This window comes from Erithacus rubecula, assembly GCF_903797595.1.
Source record: "Erithacus rubecula genome assembly, chromosome: 25".
Taxonomy (NCBI): Eukaryota; Metazoa; Chordata; class Aves; order Passeriformes; family Muscicapidae; genus Erithacus; species Erithacus rubecula.
Genome location: NC_136677.1, coordinates 6,326,890 through 6,345,527, shown reverse-complemented (window position 1 = coordinate 6,345,527; position 18,638 = coordinate 6,326,890). Strand labels below are relative to the sequence as shown.

General features: G+C 49.3%; 1 protein-coding gene across 1 annotated transcript in view; it reads right to left on the bottom strand.

Annotated features, from left to right (window-relative positions):
- Nucleotides 1–4,978: 4,978 nt before the first annotated feature.
- The window catches only part of KCNJ5 (potassium inwardly rectifying channel subfamily J member 5), a 29,823-nt gene continuing 16,163 nt past the window's right edge, over nucleotides 4,979–18,638 (bottom strand). The window contains exon 3 of the mRNA XM_079326694.1: nucleotides 4,979–6,504. Coding sequence (XP_079182820.1) covers nucleotides 6,113–6,504 — 392 coding nt within the window. The 3' untranslated portion in view covers nucleotides 4,979–6,112. The remainder of the gene's footprint in view (nucleotides 6,505–18,638) is intronic.

The following is an 18,638-nucleotide window of genomic DNA, read 5'->3' as shown; positions in this document are numbered from 1 at the left end:
CTGAGGGGAGGCAGATGGGGCACGGTTCAGATGGTTGTGCTGCTCATTTGTTTGGCACAGAACCGATGGACACGCGATGGAACAGCCCAGAACACACTCGGGGTGAGCACCCAGCAGCTTTCAGCATCATTAATTTTCCTGTTCCTGCCTCTTTTTCTCCTCGTTCAGTGATAAATCTGCAGCAATGTAGAGGTTGGAGTTGTCAGCCTGGTTCTCCTCAGGTGCCTTTAGGTCCATTGCTCTGATTTCCTGCAGTGCATTTCCTGCACCTTGGGAGCTGCTGTGTCCCTGCTCAGTGAGGACATGAGGCACTTGTGAGTACTGGGTGACAAAAATGGAATTGCGGAAACATTTGCTCCTCTTTGGGATGGAAATATGCGTTTTTATTAACCTTGGGCTTTATCTGCATTTAGTTTTCATCTCTAAATCACACAGGATATGAGAACCCGAGTAAAATTAAGAAAGAACAGATTTTAAGATTAGTATTTTTTGACATCCATCCCCAAAACATTCATCAACCAGGACAGTGAATTCAGTGGTTCTCAGCCTAACCCATAGCAGCTGTTTGTACACACAATAAAACACAATTTCTTTCAATCTGATGAAAATCCCATAAAGGAAAATATAATGAAAGAAAGATGGGTCAAAAATATGATGCATTTGCACTCCTAAAATGCAGGCTAGTCTTGCTGAATTTGCACATTGTAACTGCAAAAGGCATGAAATCCTTAAAATATTCCTGCAATGGTCTTATGCTGAATGAAGAGCTTTATGAACATTTCAATTACAAGATGAGGCTTGAAAGGATAGAGTTGTTTCAATTTTGAATCACCCTTCCTTAAATAACTCGCCCTATTTGGTAGGAAATGAGAGTCTGTTAAACGTGACACAAACTGGGGAAGGATGGAGCTCCCTGAGCTGGAAGCCCCTCTCTGCCCCCTTGGAGCAGAGCAGACACCCCTGGGGCACAGGAGCCCTGTCTGATGGCTCCAGGCCTGCCCTCCTCCTGGCCTGCTGTTATTTACAGTGCTGGTTAAATGAAAGGCTCAGCTCTTTGCTGTGCAGTGCTACACCTGCCCCTCTCTGCCTCAGGAGCTAATCCTGGCCTTCTGGGATTTGAGAGACATGCAGAGAGCAGCAAATCCCACTTTCTGCATTGATCAGCTCCTTCCTATCCCCAGGTACACAAAGGTCCCTGATTTCCCCCTCTGCCCTACTCAGAGATGGACCATGATGCAAATACTTGTGAGTTAAAGCAGAGCTTTACAATCACTTCATGTCTTGGTTCTGGTATCACTAATCCAGCCAAAATACAGCTCTGATTTTGAGGAGTTACTCCTGGTTTCACTGGAGTTAATGAAACCAGGCTGTTTGGGCTTTTTCCCATTCATTCTCTCAGATCACCCCACTGAACCAGAGTCTGTATTTGCCCACACCTTCAGTTCTTACTAAACTGGAGCAGTTCTAGAGCTGCATTCACTCTAACACATGAAATACAGATTTTAGTGCAGCTTTGGATTTCACCTTCTTGGGAAAGCAATTAGATGTTTGTGCTGCCTGGTTCTAGCTAAGCAGGACAGCTCAGTCCTGCAAGGAGAATAGCAAACTTCCTTCAGCAAACCTGCAGCATTAGGTTTTACTTTTCAGCAGAAATTATCCATCAGCACCAGTTATTCAGCACAGACAGTCCTGTGTGCATTTTCTTACCCACAAGTGTCTGAAAGTGCAACTTTCCCCTTCACTCCCTAAAGCAGGACTTAATTCGGGTCTGGTAATTGTTGGCAAAGCTGAGGGCCCCACTGGGCTCCCCTGGAACCTTTCTCCATTTTCCTGAGAGAGAATGATCATCCAAAATGAAATCAGAACTCAGCCCTGACTTCCTCGTGGAATAAAGTGCTGGCACCTGGATTCTGCTGCTCCTCACAGGCACCAGAGAGTGCAGACACCTCTGGAAATGAGCCCTGGCTGCTGTCACTCCAAGCAGACTCTCAGGAGTTCATCATCACTTCCCTGGCCTTTGAATGGAACCACTTTCCTGAAATCTTGCCTGGTTTCCCTGTACCTTAATTAAGCATCTTCTCTGTCATCCACCACACTGCTACTGAACACATCCTGGCAACCTGCCCCTCATTTATTGCAGGAGATATGGCTGGCAGAAAACAAAGCTTATCATTGGGTATTAATTATTTGAGCATAAATAACATTCCCTCTTCTCTCAGGTCCATGATCCATCCTTTCTGATGGAAATATATTCATAGTAACAAGAGAGGGAAAACAATGAGGCAGTAAATTTAAGCCTAAAATGAGTGATGAGTCTTGCAATGAGTGAAAATTAAAGCCAGGATAATTTAAATGAAAAATAAAGGTACATTTCTAAGAGGAATATTGATTAACCCTGGCCCAGAACCATCTGCCAAGGCAAGGACTGGGTTTTTCCACTATATATTCAGATCAGTCTAAGAAATTAACTCCAGTCAAAATGAAAAGTCTTAATATGCATAAATATGGGAATTCATACAGGAGAAAGAAGCACCCAAGGCACACAGGCCAGCTTGGCCCTCCCTGAGCATCAGTGGCACTGCCCAAGCACAGAACAGGTCAAAGGCTGGGTCTGGGAAAGGACAGATAAAACTGCTGGGTGTGCATTCCCAAAGCCTCCCACAAAACCCAGCTGAGCACAACATCTCTGCTGTGCTATCCCTGCCTGCTCCATTCCCCCTCAGCTCTCCCTTAGAGAGGTGCTCCTCAGCCTCCTGCACAGGGAGAAGGAAAATAAAGCACAGGAAACTCAACTTCTGGCTGCTCCAAAGTTCTCATGGATGACTGCAGGGCAGAGCACACCCTGGAATCCACCTCCTCCCCTGCCCTGCACTGAGGCTCTTTGTGCTGTGCCATGTGGGGTCTGGCTCTGTGCTGCTGGAAAACCCTCTGAAGGTGCAGCTCTGCCTGCTGGGGACACAATGTGCACATTTGTGTGTGCAGAGAAGCACCTGGGCTCATGTTTAATAAGCCAGCCCTCAGGTGCTGTGTTAAAATGCAGGATTCAGGTGGAAATGTTTGCACACACAACACTGGCAGCTCTCTGAGAGCCCCTGTTATGCATAAGTGGCTCCTACATGAGTTGTGGATGGATTCTGCTGTGAATGTGGCTTATCAGTGATACATTCATAAAGCAGATGTTTTCCATGTTCTGAATATGTATTTTTAGCTTGTTTACTGGGTCCATTATAGAAATGGTTATTCATGGGTGAATAGCAGGCTTACAGGTTATAAATGTTTCTTGTGGAGCATTAGTTAACATTTTTTAAAGTACACTGATGAGTGTAGAGTTTATATGGGATATTTATGTGGGTGGATGTATCTGTGTGAATTATGTCAACTCCCATAAGAGATGCAGCTTTGTATTTAAATGTTCATTATGACAAAGAGTGGATCTTTGATGGTTTTTATTACCCTGGTTTATTGTCCTGCACACACTGGTGAACAGCAGGGAAACGGATCCAATTGTCAGAGATGACAACTGGGGAAGAGGGACTCTCCCTCACTTACAGGAAAGTTTGATACTCTCATTAAATTAAAACTCTTTCAGGAAAAGGACAACCCTGGGACCTGCCTGGCAGGCTTTGGAAAGGATACCTGAACCCCAGAAGTGGTGGCCAGACTTGAAAACATGGTTTGAAAATGCAGGAAACACAGGTGTCCCAGCCTGGGGGATGCTGTGCCCTGGATCTGCTCAGGGGCCAGTGCAGGAGGCTGCTTCTCCCACCCTCCAGAAACAGGGAAGTTCCTGGGCTCAGCTCATGCAGACACAGCTTGAAACCTCAGTTCAGGAAGTCACTGGGGAAAATCTGCACATTCCAAACACAGAACAAGCCTTGTCCTACCCCCCACACCCTGGGATGGGCTTGCACAACCCACCCTTCAGCAGATATCCAGCCAGCAACAAGCCAGTTCCTTACTCGAAGATATTTGAATCCCCAGACTGGACTGGCTCAGGAAGGAACAGTTTTGTGGGATGAAATCTCGAGTGCAATGAGAGGATTAAAGAACTTTGGGGATATTTGCAGGTGGCCACCTTCTCTGGGGAAGGCAGGAGCCAGGAAGGAGAAAGGTGCAGAGGGAGTTCAGTGCCATTTTCCAGGCTCTGTCTCTGGCCTCACAGGGACCTATCAAACCTCTCTCACATTCAGCTGGGCTGGACAAGGCAGCTAGTTGGGCAGAGCTTACATAACATCCCTGAGGGCTCAAACTGCCTCTGACTTGCACAGTTTTACTTTCCTTTTCCATCTCCTGCATTAGGACATCACTTCTGCTACACAGAAAGAAAATCTGAAACCAGTTTTGATTTTTTTACACCTAATTATCTTGCAGAAGTTGGGTGAGAAGGTCTCAGAAAATGAGCAAGCCATTCTAAGGATCTCATTTTTCTCTCTGTTGTCTTCTCTCTGTTCCTCTGAGGCTAAGAATAGAAAAAGAAGAAACTGAGCAGAAAAACAAAAATGAGACCTCTGGAAAAGTTCTGCCCACTCTGAGGCTGCAAGATGCTTTCTAGAAGTGATGAGCATTTCCAGTGAAGTTCCTTCCCTTGAAATGTTCAGTACAACTGAGAGGTAATTCCTCCACCCTGGAGGCTGAGCTGGCTGCTGGCTCCTAACAGGTTTTAAGCAAAACACAGACATGTTGTGGTCATTTTTCCAGCCCCTCAGAAAAACACCCACAATTTTCTCTTAAACCTGCATTATAAGATTACATCTCCAAGTAAATGGTATCTCTGACCCCTACAGATTGTATTCTCTTCCTTGTTTCCATGTCAATAAGACCACTGCTCTCTGTTTCCAGTTTATCTTGTCTTTCTGTTCAAACCAAGAGGCAAAACTGTATTTCAGATTTCAGCTGAGTCCAGACAATGCACATTTATCCCCCAGATACAGATACAGTCCTTTCTCTATGAAAAATAACTCTTGCATATTATATATTCTTCATTTTACTTTATTAAAGAAGTAATTCTGCAGGTGCCCTGTTTTTCCACCAAGGTTTGAGCAGCAAGGGAAGAGGTTTTCCCCAACAAGGCCTTTTTTTTTTTCCTGTGTTGTTGAAATTTGTGGAAATCTTTTATCTCACAGACTGCTTTTCTTCATTTCGTTTCTGGATGAGACAATCCTCTTTGGGAAATCTGGTTTTCTGCTTCTTTCTAAAGATCAAAATTGTTGTCTTCAGTTATGTCAGTGTGTTCCCATTAGCTGCAGGAACATCAGCACCTCAACCTTTATTTTAAATATATGCTTTGTAGAAGAGCAGCAAATTTTGCAAATGCCACTTACCCAGTCTCTCTACTCCAGAACCTCTGAAATTCCAGAACATTCCAACCCCCAGGAGACTTCCTCCTTTGTTTTAAATCATCAATTGGAACTGCAGCTGGGACATTCAGGCCAGAAGAAAGCCTTCACTGGGGCAAAATCTAAACTTTCTCTGACCACAGGTAGCCTGTGAAATGTGTCAGAGATTCCATGAAAAGAGCACACAAAAGACTTTGGCTGGAGAAGACAAGATATTGGTCAGACATTTAAAGGTCCACAGGGAAAGGTGCTCTGCCCATATCAAACATTTTGCAGGAAATAAATCCCAATGGCTGTGATCCTGGAAGAAAACACTAAAATTTGGTTGTAAAATTAATGAAGGCAAAACACTTCACTACATAGCAGATAGGTTTTTTTCTTTTCTTTTAATTTAGCTGGAACAATGTCTACAATACATTGACTCACAAATTAAGTGAAGGTATGAAATCACATTCTTCATACTGAGATGGGACATCCTGGATTGGTTAAACACCCTCCCAAGAGGGGCAGAGTTCTGCACGTCCAATGAATAAACCAGTGGTGGGAATTTGGCTTTGACAGTGATGAGAAGAGTGGGCCTTGTCCATGGAGATTGAGATGCTTTGCAGAGGAGGGCAAAGCTCATTGCCTCAGGAAAAGGGAGGGAAACTGAGGCACAGTGCAGTGTAGTGACTCTCAGGATGAGCAGCAGGCAGCAGAGCTGGACATGAATCCCAGCTCTGGCTCCCAGTCAGGGTCCAGCAGGGTGTGTGGGTTCTGCTCCAGCAGCTCCAGGGTTATACAGGCACCTCTTCCTTCCCTTCTCCCGCTGTCCCGTTGGCTCCGCTCTGTCCCGCTGGATCCCTGCCTTCCTCTTCCTCTTCCTCCTCCTCCTCCTCCTCCTCCTCCTCCTCCTCCTCCTCCTCCTTCTCCTCCTCCTCCTCCTCATGCTCCCTGGCTGTCCCTGTGTCCTGGCTCAGGCTGGGCAGCTGGCCCAGCAGCTGCCCTTCCCGGCGGGACTGGGCCAGCTCCTTGGCACAGCATATGGGCGTGTGGGTCTCATAGGTGCTGTGGAAGCTGTTATAGTCCACCTCGTAAAAATCCTTCTCCAGGGTGAGCACGGGGGTGAAGCGGTGTCCCCACAGCACCTCGGTGTCCATGTAGGAGCTGCGAGCCTGGCAAGTCATCCCTGGGTGGAAAGAGAGGGATGTTAGAGGCAAAGCTTCCTTAAGTGCTCACCCAACCATGCCTGGCACTTAAAAGCACTTTCGTGTCATTTCCATACCTGATTGTTCTGGGACACGGAAAACTCTTGGCTTAATAAGCCTCACAAAAGCCTCTATCGTGAACAAGCTGAGCACCCAAAGGGAAAGGGATGCATTTACCTCTGCATCTTCTACCCCGAACCTCGTGATTAAGGCTCGGCAGGCTGGGACCTCTAAGCAGCTTCTCTCTGCCTCCCCCTGCTCTGCTGAGGTGTTGTATGGCTGACACCAACAGCTCCCAGGGATCCTGCTGGAACAACCCCCAGCCCTGCAGGTGCTGCCCCAGCCATGACCCACAAACCCCAGAGCACAGGGAGCCACTGCTCGGCCTCCTCTGGGGCTGGCCCAGCCCCCCTGATCTGCATTAGTGCAAAATTCCGGCCTTCATGAGTGCCAGAATTCCTCTGCATTAGTGCCAAAATTTACCTGTACAGCAGTGCCACAATTCCCTGTACAGCAGTGCACCAATTCCCCTGTACAGCAGTGCCCCAACTCCCTGTACAGCAGCGCCAAAATTCCTGTACAGCAGTGCCACAATTCCCCTGTTCAACAGTGCCACAATTCCGGTACAGCAGTGCCACAATTCCCTGTATAGTAGTGCCACAATTCCCCTGTACAGCAGTGTCACAATTCCCTGTACAGCAGTGCCAAAATTCCCTGTACAGCAGTGCCACAATTCCCCTGTACATCAGTGCCACAATTCCCCTGTACAGCAGTGCCAAAATTCCTATACAGCAGTGCCACAATTCCTGTACAGCAGTGCCAAAATTCCCCTGTACATCAGTGCCACAATTCCCCTGTACAGCAGTGCCAAAATTCCTATACAGCAGTGCCACAATTCCTGTACAGCAGTGCCAAAATTCCCTGCGCAGCATTGCCACAATTTCCCGGTCCAGCAGTGCCACAATTCCTGTACAGCAGTGCCACAATTCCCTGTACAGCAGTGGAACAATTCCCTGTACAGCATTGCCATGATTCCTGTACAGCAGTGCCACAATTCCTGTACAACAGTGCCACAATTCCCTGTACAGCAGTGGCAAAATTCCCCTGTACAGCAGTGCCACAATTCCCTGTACAGCAGTGCCACAAATCCCCTATGCAGCAGTGCCACAATTCTTGTGCAGCAGTGCCAAAATTCCCTGCCCAGCAGTGCCACAATTCCCTGTACAGCAGTGCAACAATTCCCCTGTGCAGCAGTGCCAGCATTCCTGTACAGCAGTGCCCCAACTCCCTGTACAGCAGTGCCACAATTCCCCTGCAGAGCAGTGCCACCATTCCCTGTGCAGCAGTGCCACAATTCCTATACAGAACTGCCACAATTCCCCTGTACAGCAGTACCACAATTCCTGTACAGCGGTGCCACAATTCCTGTACAGCAGTGCCACAATTCCTGTACAGCAGTGCCACAATTCTCCTGTGCAGCAGTGCCACAATTCCTGTACAGCAGTGCCACAATTCCCTGTACAGCAGTGTGTCGGGGGTTGAGTGTTTTTCTATTACTGTGTCAATTGAAAGAATTTTTCCCATTATCATGCCAATGGAGCTGGCCGGGTTACACCCAGGGTCTCTGATGAGTCCAGACAAAAGGGGTCGGTGGCAGCGGCTCCTGGAGGGGCCTCTGAGGCTTCCCGAGGGGACTCGTGTTTCCGGCGAGCTCGGAGGAGGACGCCCGGATCTTCAGCCCACGTGGCCGGAGCACAGCAGAGCCAGACCCTCTGTGATCACCTGCCCTGCATCTGCCCCGTTCCAGCCTCCTGCCTCTGCGGACACAGCTGTTCACCCGGACACACACGGTGAGCGAGGAGCCGCTGCTCCAGCCCGTTCCCGCCTGGGACCGGAGTGGCCGCTGCCGCCCCACCCCCTCCTGCCTCTGTTCCCGTCTGCCCTTGGCAGATCCGGACTGGGACTAAGCACAGAGACAACGTGCTTGCATCTAAAGGGACTGACACCGAGTTACCTGTTCTGTTCTGTTAGCAATTTGAACAACTGCTGTTGTTTTCTGCTTGTACGGTTAGATATATTAGTAAAAGAGCTGTTATTCCTACCCCCTTATGTCTGCCTCAGAGTCCTTGATTCAAACAATTATAATACTTGGGGGTAGTGGAACTAAAGTCTCTATTTCAAAGGGAAACTTCTGCCCTTACTGGTAGACTCCTGTCCTTTCAAACCAGGACACAGATTTTGGCACCCAAGGTAGGGCAGAGGGTACTGAGTTGAGAGTTAAGACAGGAATAACAGCTCTCCTAAGTGGCAATATGTTGTCCAGTTTAATCTGGTTTGTGTTCCATGTGGTCACAGCCATGTCCCTCTCATTTGCAAGCCCTTATTTGAATATGGGCCCCCTCACCAAAGTTACTGTAGCTATTATTCGATTAGTTTGGTGGATTGATTATGTCAGGAATTCATGGGTTTTTAATTTTTTCTGGGAAGCGGTTGCATGGATCCGGAGCTATCGTATTCTAACTGCGTGTTTCTGGGGTTATTTCAGTAATGGTACTTACTGTGAGGTAACGAGTGCACAGGAAATTTTCTCCCAACCCATCACCCAGTTTTTTGAGGCTACCCCACCGGTTCTCAAGGATTTCAGATCTGCTTTAATTCCTAGTGCTATTATACAGTAGCTGGCGTTGCTGATAGGCCTGTTTCATTCAGCATTCAGAAACAAGGGAATATTGGCTTGGACAACAACTCTGATACCTGCCCCAGGGACTAGGGATGCTGCCCCAGAACCTGCCTCTGCTCCAGGGACTAGGGATGCTGCCCCAGAACCTGCCTCAGGGACTAGGGATGCTGCCCCAGAACCTGCCTCTGCTCCAGGGACTAGGGATGTTGCCCCAGAACCTGCCTCAGGGACTAGGGATGTTGCCCCAGAGCCTGCCCCTGGGACTAGGGATGCTGTCCCAGAACCTGCCTCTGCCCCAGGGACTAGGGATGTTGGCCCAGAACCTGCCTCTGCCCCAGGGACTAGGGATGCTGCCCTAGAGCCTAACCCTGCCCCACAGCCCACCACAGAAATGAGCCACCCAGAGTGGGTGGGGGCTCTAGTGAAGGATATAGGCCAAATGTTGAAGGAACAAAGCCAGATGTTGAAGGAGCATAGCCAGATATTGAAGGAGCATTTTTCTCCAGCTGGTGAGAAACCCTCCCCCTGCCCTAAAGAGGGAGAGTCAGATGGTGCTGCAGCGGAACCCGTAGATGTTGTATCTGTCCAGGTTCCAGCTGGATCACAGGAGCAGCCACAGCCAGCAGCAGTTGCTCCTGTGGAAACTAGGAAATCTAAGATTAAAACGAGGCACTTAGATAATGGGGATCAGCAAGGAGAGTCCTCACAACCAGCAAGGGAGCCAGAGGTTGAGATTGTCACCGAGTCCCTCTCATACAATAGTCTCTGTAACCTGCGTAAAGACATTGCTCGGCGGGGCCGTGAGCCTTTTACAACTTGGTTACTCCGGGTCTGGGACCTTACGGGAACAGGTGTTCAACTGGATGGAACTGAGGCCAGGAATTTGGGATCCTTGGCCCAGGATTCAGGTGTGGACCAGATATTCGTAAGGGAGCAAGGCCTCCTTTCCCTCTGGGACCGGCTTTTAATGAGTGTGAGAGAGAGGTTTGTCCACAGAGAGAGAATGCAGGAGCACCACCGTAGGATGCGCTGGAAGACCCTTGAGGAAGGGATCCAGCAGCTGAGAGAGACAGCAGTATTAGAGGTACTCTTTGGGAGGGATGGACAGCATGACAATGACCCTGACAAGGGCAAGTGCACAGGGCAGATGTTATGGAATTTGGCAACCTTGGGTCCATCTCAATATACCACCTACATAGCAATGATTAATGCTGATAACCATCCAGAGACAGTGTGTTCTGTTGCCAACAAACTCAGAAATTTTGAGAACATGATGAATGGCCCAATGCAGGCCAATGTCTCTGCTGTGGCCAGGGACCTCCAACAGGTCGAAGATTGGATGAGGGATATGAGGAAGGAGATGATGGAGGAGATGAGGGAGGTGAGGGAGGAGGTGAGGAAGATCAGTGTAGCACCAGTACGAGTCACAGGCCCCCAAATCAGAGCTTCACGTCCCCCAGTTAGGGAGAGAGGGTACACCTCACGAGCTGACCTGTGGTTTTTCCTGCGAGACCATGGGGAAGACATGGGAAAATGGGATGGGAAACCCACTTCTGTCCTGGCAGCATGGGTGCGTCAGCTCAGGGAGGGAAATGCTAACCGAGGGAACCGCACTAAAATGAAGGTAGCCTCAACCTCCCAAAAGCAAGGTGCAGGGTATTACAGCAAGGAGGATGTTCTGTCAGATCCCCTGGAAGGAACCTTCACTATGTATGCCCAGGAAAGAAATAATAACCAGGGCTAGAGGGGCCCTGCCTCTAGCCAGGGAGAGGCATGGGATGACAGGATCTATTGGATAGTGTGGGTGCGATGGCCTGGCACGTCAAAGCCACAGAAACATAAAGTGTTAGTTGATACTGGTTCACAATGCACCCTGATACCATCAGAACATGTGGGGAAGGTACCTGTTTCCATTGTTGGGGTGACGGGGGGATCACAGGAATTCACTTTGCTGGAAGCTGAGATTAGCCTGACAGGGAAGAGGTGGCAGAAACATCCAATTGTAACTGGCCCAGGGGCACCGTGCATTCTAGGCATAGACTTCCTCAGGAACGGCTACTACAGAGACCCAAAGGGGTTCAGGTGGGCTTTTGGAATAGCTACTGTAGCAACAGAGAGCATTAAGCAGTTGAACCCCTTGCCTGGACTGTCAGAAAACCCCTCTGCAGTAGAACTCCTGAAAGTGACAGAGCAACAGGTGCCAATTGCCACCATGACAGTGCACCGCCGGCAGTACCGGACAAATCGAGATGCTGTGATCCCCATCCACAAGATGATCCGTGATCTAGACAGCCAAGGGGTGGTCAGCAAGAGCCACTCACCCTTCAACAGTCCCATCTGGCCTGTGCAGAAATCTGATGGAGAATGGAGACTGACTGTGGGCTATCGGGCATTGAATGAAGTGACTCCACCGCTGAGCGCTGCTGTGCCGGACATGCTGGAACTCCAGTACGAGCTGGAGTCCAAGGCAGCAAGGTGGTATGCCACCATTGACATTGCAAATGCATTCTTCTCCATTCCTTTGGCAGCAGAGTGCAGGCCTCAGTTTGCTTTCACCTGGAGGGGCGTGCAGTACACCTGGAACCGACTGCCCCAGGGGTGGAAGCACAGCCCCACCATCTGCCACGGACTGATCCAGGCTGCACTGGAGAAGGGTGAGGCTCCAGAACATTTGCAGTACATCGATGACATCATTGTGTGGGGGAACACAGCAATGGAGGTGTTTGAGAAAGGAGAGAAGATCATCCAGATTTTGCTGGGAGCTGGCTTCACCATCAAAAAGAGCAAAGTCAAAGGACCTGCCCAAGAAATCCAGTTCCTGGGAGTGAAGTGGCAGGATGGACGGCGCCAGATCCCCACTGAGGTCAATAAAACCACTGCGATGTCTCCACCAACAAGCAAGAAGGAAACACAAGCTTTCCTAGGTGCCATAGGCTTTTGGAGAATGCATATCCCTGAGTACAGTCAGATTGTGAGCCCTCTCTACCTGGTCACTCACAAGAAGAACGATTTCCACTGGGGCCCTGAACAACAGCAAGCCTTTGACCAGATCAAACAGGAGATCGCTCATGCAGTGGCTCTTGGCCCAGTCAGGACAGGACCAGAGGTAAAGAATGTGCTCTACTCTGCAGCTGGGAACCATGGTCTGTCCTGGAGCCTTTGGCAGAAGGTGCCTGGTGAGACCCGAGGCCGGCCCCTGGGATTCTGGAGCAGAAGCTACAAAGGATCTGAAGCCAACTACACTCCCACAGAGAAGGAAATCTTGGCTGCCTATGAGGGAGTTCAAGCTGCCTCAGAGGTGATTGGCACAGAAGCACAACTTCTCCTGGCACCCCGACTGCCAGTGCTGGGGTGGATGTTCAAAGGAAAGGTTCCCTCTACTCACCACGCCACTGATGCCACATGGAGCAAGTGGATTGCCCTCATCAAGCAGCGCGCCCGTATTGGCAACCCAAATCGTCCTGGGATTTTGGAGATAATTACAAACTGGCCGGAAGGTGAAGATTTTGGTCTCACTGATGAAGAGGAGCAGAAGCAAGTGACCCGGGCTGAAGAAGCTCCACCGTACAACCAGCTGCCAGCAGATGAAACATGCTACGCCCTTTTCACCGACGGTTCCTGCCGCATTGTGGGGATGAACCAGAAGTGGAAAGCTGCCCTATGGAGCCCCACACGACAGGTTGCACAAGCTACCGAAGGAGAAGGTGGATCGAGTCAACTTGCTGAACTCAAAGCTGTTCAGCTGGCCTTGGACATTGCTGAGAGAGAGAAATGGCCAAAGCTCTACCTTTACACTGATTCGTGGATGGTAGCCAATGCTCTGTGGGGTTGGCTGGAAAGGTAGAGAAAGGTACATTCCCTACTGGCAATGTAGAGAAAAACCAATCTGGGCTGCTGATGAGTGGAAAGACATTGCCACTCAGGTAGAGAAGCTCCCCGTGAAAGTCCGTCATGTGGATGCCCATGTTCCCAAGAGTCTGGCTAATGAAGAACATAGGCACAACAAGCAGGTAGATCAGGCTGCACAGATAGAGGTCTCAAAGATAGACTTAGATTGGGAACATAAGGGAGAAGTGTTCTTGGCTCGATGGGCCCACGATGCCTCAGGCCATCAGGGCAGAGACGCCACCTATAAGTGGGCACGAGACCGAGGGGTGGATCTAACCATGGACAGCATTTCTCAGGTTATTCATGACTGTGACGCATGCGCTGCCATCAAACAGGCCAAGCGGGTGAAGCCCCTCTGGTATGGGGGCAATGGTCCAAATATAAGTATGGGGAGGCCTGGCAGATTGACTATATCACACTGCCTCAGACCCACTAGGGAAAGCGCTACGTGCTGACCATGGTAGAAGCCACCACCGGATGGTTGGAGACCTACGCTGTGCCCCACGCCACTGCTCGGAACACCATCCTGGGCCTGGAAAAGCAAGTCCTCTGGAGACATGGTACCCCTGAGAGAATTGAGTCAGACAAAGAGACCATTTCAAAAATAGCCTTATAAACACCTGGGCTAAAGAACACGGCATCGAGTGGGTGTACCATATTCCCTACCATGCACCAGCGGCTGGGAAAGTCGAACAGTGCAATGGTCTGCTTAAAACCACCTTAAAGGCACTTGGTGGGGGGACTTTCAAGAACTGGGAGATCAATCTACCAAAGGCCACATGGTTAGTGAATACCCAAGGTTCCACTAACTGAGCAGGCCCTGACCAATCAGAGCCCTTGGGAGCAGCAGATGGAGATAAGGTTCCAGTGGTACACCTGAGAGGCATGTTAGGAAAAACTGTATGGGTGAACTCTGCTTCCAGCAAAGACAATCCTGTTCATGGGGTGGTTTTCGCTCAAGGACCAGGTTGCACTTGGTGGGTGATGCAAAAGGATGGAGAGACCCGATGCATACCCCAAGGGGACCTTGTTCTAGGGCGAACTATCTATGATATTGTGCCTGTAACTGCATGTATGTATATGATTTAAAGGTTTTAATATGATGTAGCATGTTGGAATGGAAAAAATTTGGGGTGGATAAAGTTGGGGGTTGAGTGTTTTTCTATTACTGTGTCAGTTGAAAGAATTTTTCCCATTATCATGCCAATGGAGCTGGCCGGGTTACACCCAGGATCTCTGATGACTCTAGACAAAAGGGGTCAATTGCCGTGGCTCACAGAGGGGCCTCTGAGGCTTCCTGGAGGGGACTCGTGTTTCCGGTGAGCTCGGAGGAGGATGACCGGGATCTTCAGCACACGCAGCTGAGCACAGCAGAGCCAGACCCTCTGTGATCACCTGCCCTGCATCTGCCCCGTTCCAGCCTCCTGCCTCTGCGGACACAGCTGATCACCCGGACACACACGGTGAGCGAGGAGCCGCCGCTCCAGCCCGTTCCCATCCGAGACCAGCGTGGCCGCTGCTGCCCCTCCCCCTCCTGCCTCCGTTCCCGCCTGCCCTCGGCAGATCCGGACTGGGACTAAGCACAGAGACAATGTGCTTGCATCTAAAGGGACTGACACCGAGTTACCTGTTCTGTTCTGTTAGCAATTTGAACAACTGCTGTTGTTTTCTGCTTGTATGGTTAGATATATTAGTAAAAGAGCTGTTATTCCTACCCCCTTATCTCTGCCTCAGAGTCCTTGACTCAAAAAATTATAATACTTGGGGGGAGTGGAACTAAAGTCTCTATTTTAAAGAGAAACTTCTGCCTTTACTGGCCGACACCTGTCCTTTCAAACCAGGACACAGTGCCACAATTCCCCTGTACAGCAGTGCCAAAATTCCCTGTGCAGCAGTGCCACAATTCCTGTACAGCAGTGCCACAATTCCTGTACAGCAGTGCCACAATTCCCCTGTACAGCAGCACCACGATTCCTGTACAGCAGTGCCAAAATTCCCTGTACAACAGTGCCACAATTCCCCTGTACAGCAGTGCCAAAATTCCCTGTACAGCAGTGCCAAAATTCCTGTACAGCAGTGCCACAATTCCCCTGTACATCAGTGCCACAATTCCCCTGTACAGCAGTGCCAAAATTCCCTGTGCAGCAGTGCCACAATTCCTGTACAGAAGTGCCACAATTCCCTGTGCAGCAGTGCCACAATTCCTGTACAGCAGTGACACAATTCCCTGTACAGCAGTGCCACAATTTCTGTACAACAGTGCCACAATTCCCTGTATAGCAGTGCCACAATTCCCTGTGCAGCAGTGCCACAATTCCTGTACAGCAGTGCCACAATTCCCTGTACAGCAGTGCCACAATTCACTTGCACACAGCTGGAAACACCTGGATGCTCTGCCCAAAACAAGATGTTCTCAGCCATGCTTCCTGTTAAATTCCTTAGGGGTTTTCAATCCCTTGTACTGATGGATTGTGGATTGAATGAATCAATTGAATGAATCATAGTGAACTGATACTTGCCAAGCTGCTTCTCAGCTCCATGGATCAGAGTTTATTTTCCTGGAAAAAGTTTGAAGAGTATCTCTGCAGAGCCGGGATAAGCACCCCCGTGAGTAAATTCTCTTGGAGTCACCTCACAGTGTCATGACTGTCTTCGCTTCCAAACATTTTTCTTCTCTTTGACCTAATTATTTTTTCATTTTGTAATTAATTTCCAGAGAAAATCCAACCTCACAAAGTTCTCCCACTGTTCTCCCCTGGAGGGTAAGGGATTGGCCTGACTCGAATATATTCAAAACACACACTTGATCCAGTTTCTGGCCAATACTTTTAAGTTGAACTCCTGCAGCCCAGGACACAGGGACAGAAATCTAAATGCACCGGGGGAAAAGTCTCAGTGTCATATGCTTCAGGGAGGAGCACATCACATATTCTCACTCTGAGCAATCAGAAAACCCTTTCCTTTAATAATAAATCCCACCTTTGTGAAAAGAGGAATATTTTGTTCTTATAATTGCTACAGACACCCACACAGGCAAGTGCGCTGCAAAGCTGAAAGTCTCTTACTGCTTTCCATGGTTTAAATCTACCAGGACAGGAGTATTTTGTTCCTTGAAAGGGGAAGAGAGGGTGACACATGCAGTGCTGAGACATCTGCAGTTCTGTAGTGCAGACTGAAACCCCAATCTTTCCTCTCAAGAAGATCTGCAGGAGTGTTTGCTTCTGGGCAGGAACAACAAGTGCAGCCTTAGTCACAGTGTTCCAGCGTGCCTGCTTCCTGGGCTGGAAGGAACTGGAAGTGCAGAGGCTGCCATGAAAACCAGCCAGGGAATTAAAAATCACCCCAAGTGTGGCTGCCTGAAGGAGAAGTTCTTGTGGAAGTTCAGCATCTTTTCAGGAAACTCTCAGCTTTTTCTCTGGAGCTGAAGAACAGGGTGAGGTCACTCCTGGCTTTGGTGGCTCTCCAAGGTGCAGCATCCCCAGCCCTCAGGGTGAAGAGGGTCAGCTCCACACTCCCTGGCAGCCCAAGGAATCCTCATTTCCCACTCCTGGTGCAGTTTTCCCAGGGGACCCTGTCACTGGCACTGATCCTACACTGACCTGCCTGGGCAAGAACTTCTATTCCTGTTGTTTGGGGGGTCAGGGCTGCAGGGCTAATCCCATTTCCTGGTGCTGCCTTATGCCAGGAGGTTGGAAATCCACAGCTGGCTAAAACAAACCAGTCCTTTTCCCTTTGCACAGGGCTGGTTTGGCACCAGAAATCCCAAAAGCCTCCAAGTGCCTCCCCCAGAGGCAGCAAGGGGAGCAGGAGAGGAGCCCCTGCAGGCTCCAGGATCAGTCCTGTGAATGATCCAGCTGATTCTTATCCTGGTTTTCCAAGTGCTGCATCCAGCACCATGGAGGAGTCCTCAGGGCAAAGATGGGGTGTGGGGGCCTGGGGCTCTCTAAGGGAGCTCTTGCCTTCTAATCTGGGCCTGAAATAGCTCTTCTCCTTGGGGAGCACCTGAGGTGAACCTGAGCTCCTGGGACACCATCCCAGTCCTGCTCCAAGCATTCAATTAGGGCAGGAACAATGGAAAGCTTTCAGCAACCAAACACTGCTGCTGCCAGCTTCCTGCAGGAGCTGCTTTCTGTAACCCCAGGGGGACACTGAGCCAGCACAATAAGACAACTTGTAATTGCTCCATAATCCCATTCAAATATTCCTTTTTAGCACATGTGCAGTGGTGTTTAATTGCATGGGGACACACTGCTTGGCAACTCCCACATCACCCAGTAAACAACACCATTGTCTCTGCTTCAAATTCCATTAAGTGCCTGCTTTGCAGGCTGCCCTGTGCTCTCCAGCCTGGTTAATTAATGCATCTGTAATGTCCCTAGCTAATTATTGCCTCTGTGACTGCGAAAAGATGACAGAAGAGGTGTGGAAACAATAAACCTTGTTTTTATTAAGAGCACATGGATGCAGCCACTTGCCACTGGAACACAACGTGCACCCTCTGTGCTCAGAATATCTCAGTGCCACCTTGTAGTGGGGCACAGCAATCCCCAGACTCAGACCTCTGTGTATCCCTGAGAAAATCACCTGTTTAATTGCAGAATTCTGGTTTATCTGAGGCTGTGGGATGTTTTGGGCATAGGGATCCATTTGCCATATGCTTCCATCCATCAAGTAAAATCAAAATTCAGGATATACTGGGTTGGAAGGAAGCCACAAGGATCACCAAGTGCAACTCCTAGCTGCAAACAGACTCAGATCCGGGTTCCACACCAGCTGTGACATTACTCTTCTACATCACTCATGCAGCCCTGAAGCACTGACACTTCAGGGAGCACAAGAACTCAAGAGAGATTCCAGACTCTCTGAATTTCTTGCAGAATTAACCACAGTATGTATGGCCCTGATAAAGGCTGTTAATCCTTTCCTTAAAGAATATATGACTACACATTTTTTTGTTTAAGCAGTGCAGGTATAGAGAAGTGGTATTTGGGGGTTCATGCCAAAAGAATGCAGAATCCCAGAATGGTTTGGGTTGGAAGAGACACTGACACCTCCCACTGTCCCAGCTGCTCCAAGCCCCGTCCAGCCTGGCCTTGGGCACTGCCAGGGATCCAGGGGCAGCCACAGCTGCTCTGGGAACCCTGTGCCAGCCCTGCCCACCCTCACAGGGAACAATTCCATCCCAATATCCACCCAGCCCTGCCCTCTGGCAGTGGGAGCCATTCCCTGTGTCCTGTCCCTCCATCCCTTGTCCCCAGTCCCTCTCCAGCTCTCCTGGAGCCCCTTCATGCCCTGGAAGAGGCTCTGAGGTTTCCCTGGAGCTTCTCTTCTGAACAATCCCAGTTGTCTCAGCCTTTCCTCAAAGGAGAGCTCTCCATCCCATCATCTTCATGGTCCTGTATCATTTTCCTTCTTCCAGTCCAAGTACATGTACTTGAAGTCACAGACAGGCATTTTTCAACTCTCTTATAGTTTCTGGGTTTTAAGACCATTAGAAGTTTTATTTTCTCCTACATAATCTGGTTTAAAAATGAAAAAGTATGTTGA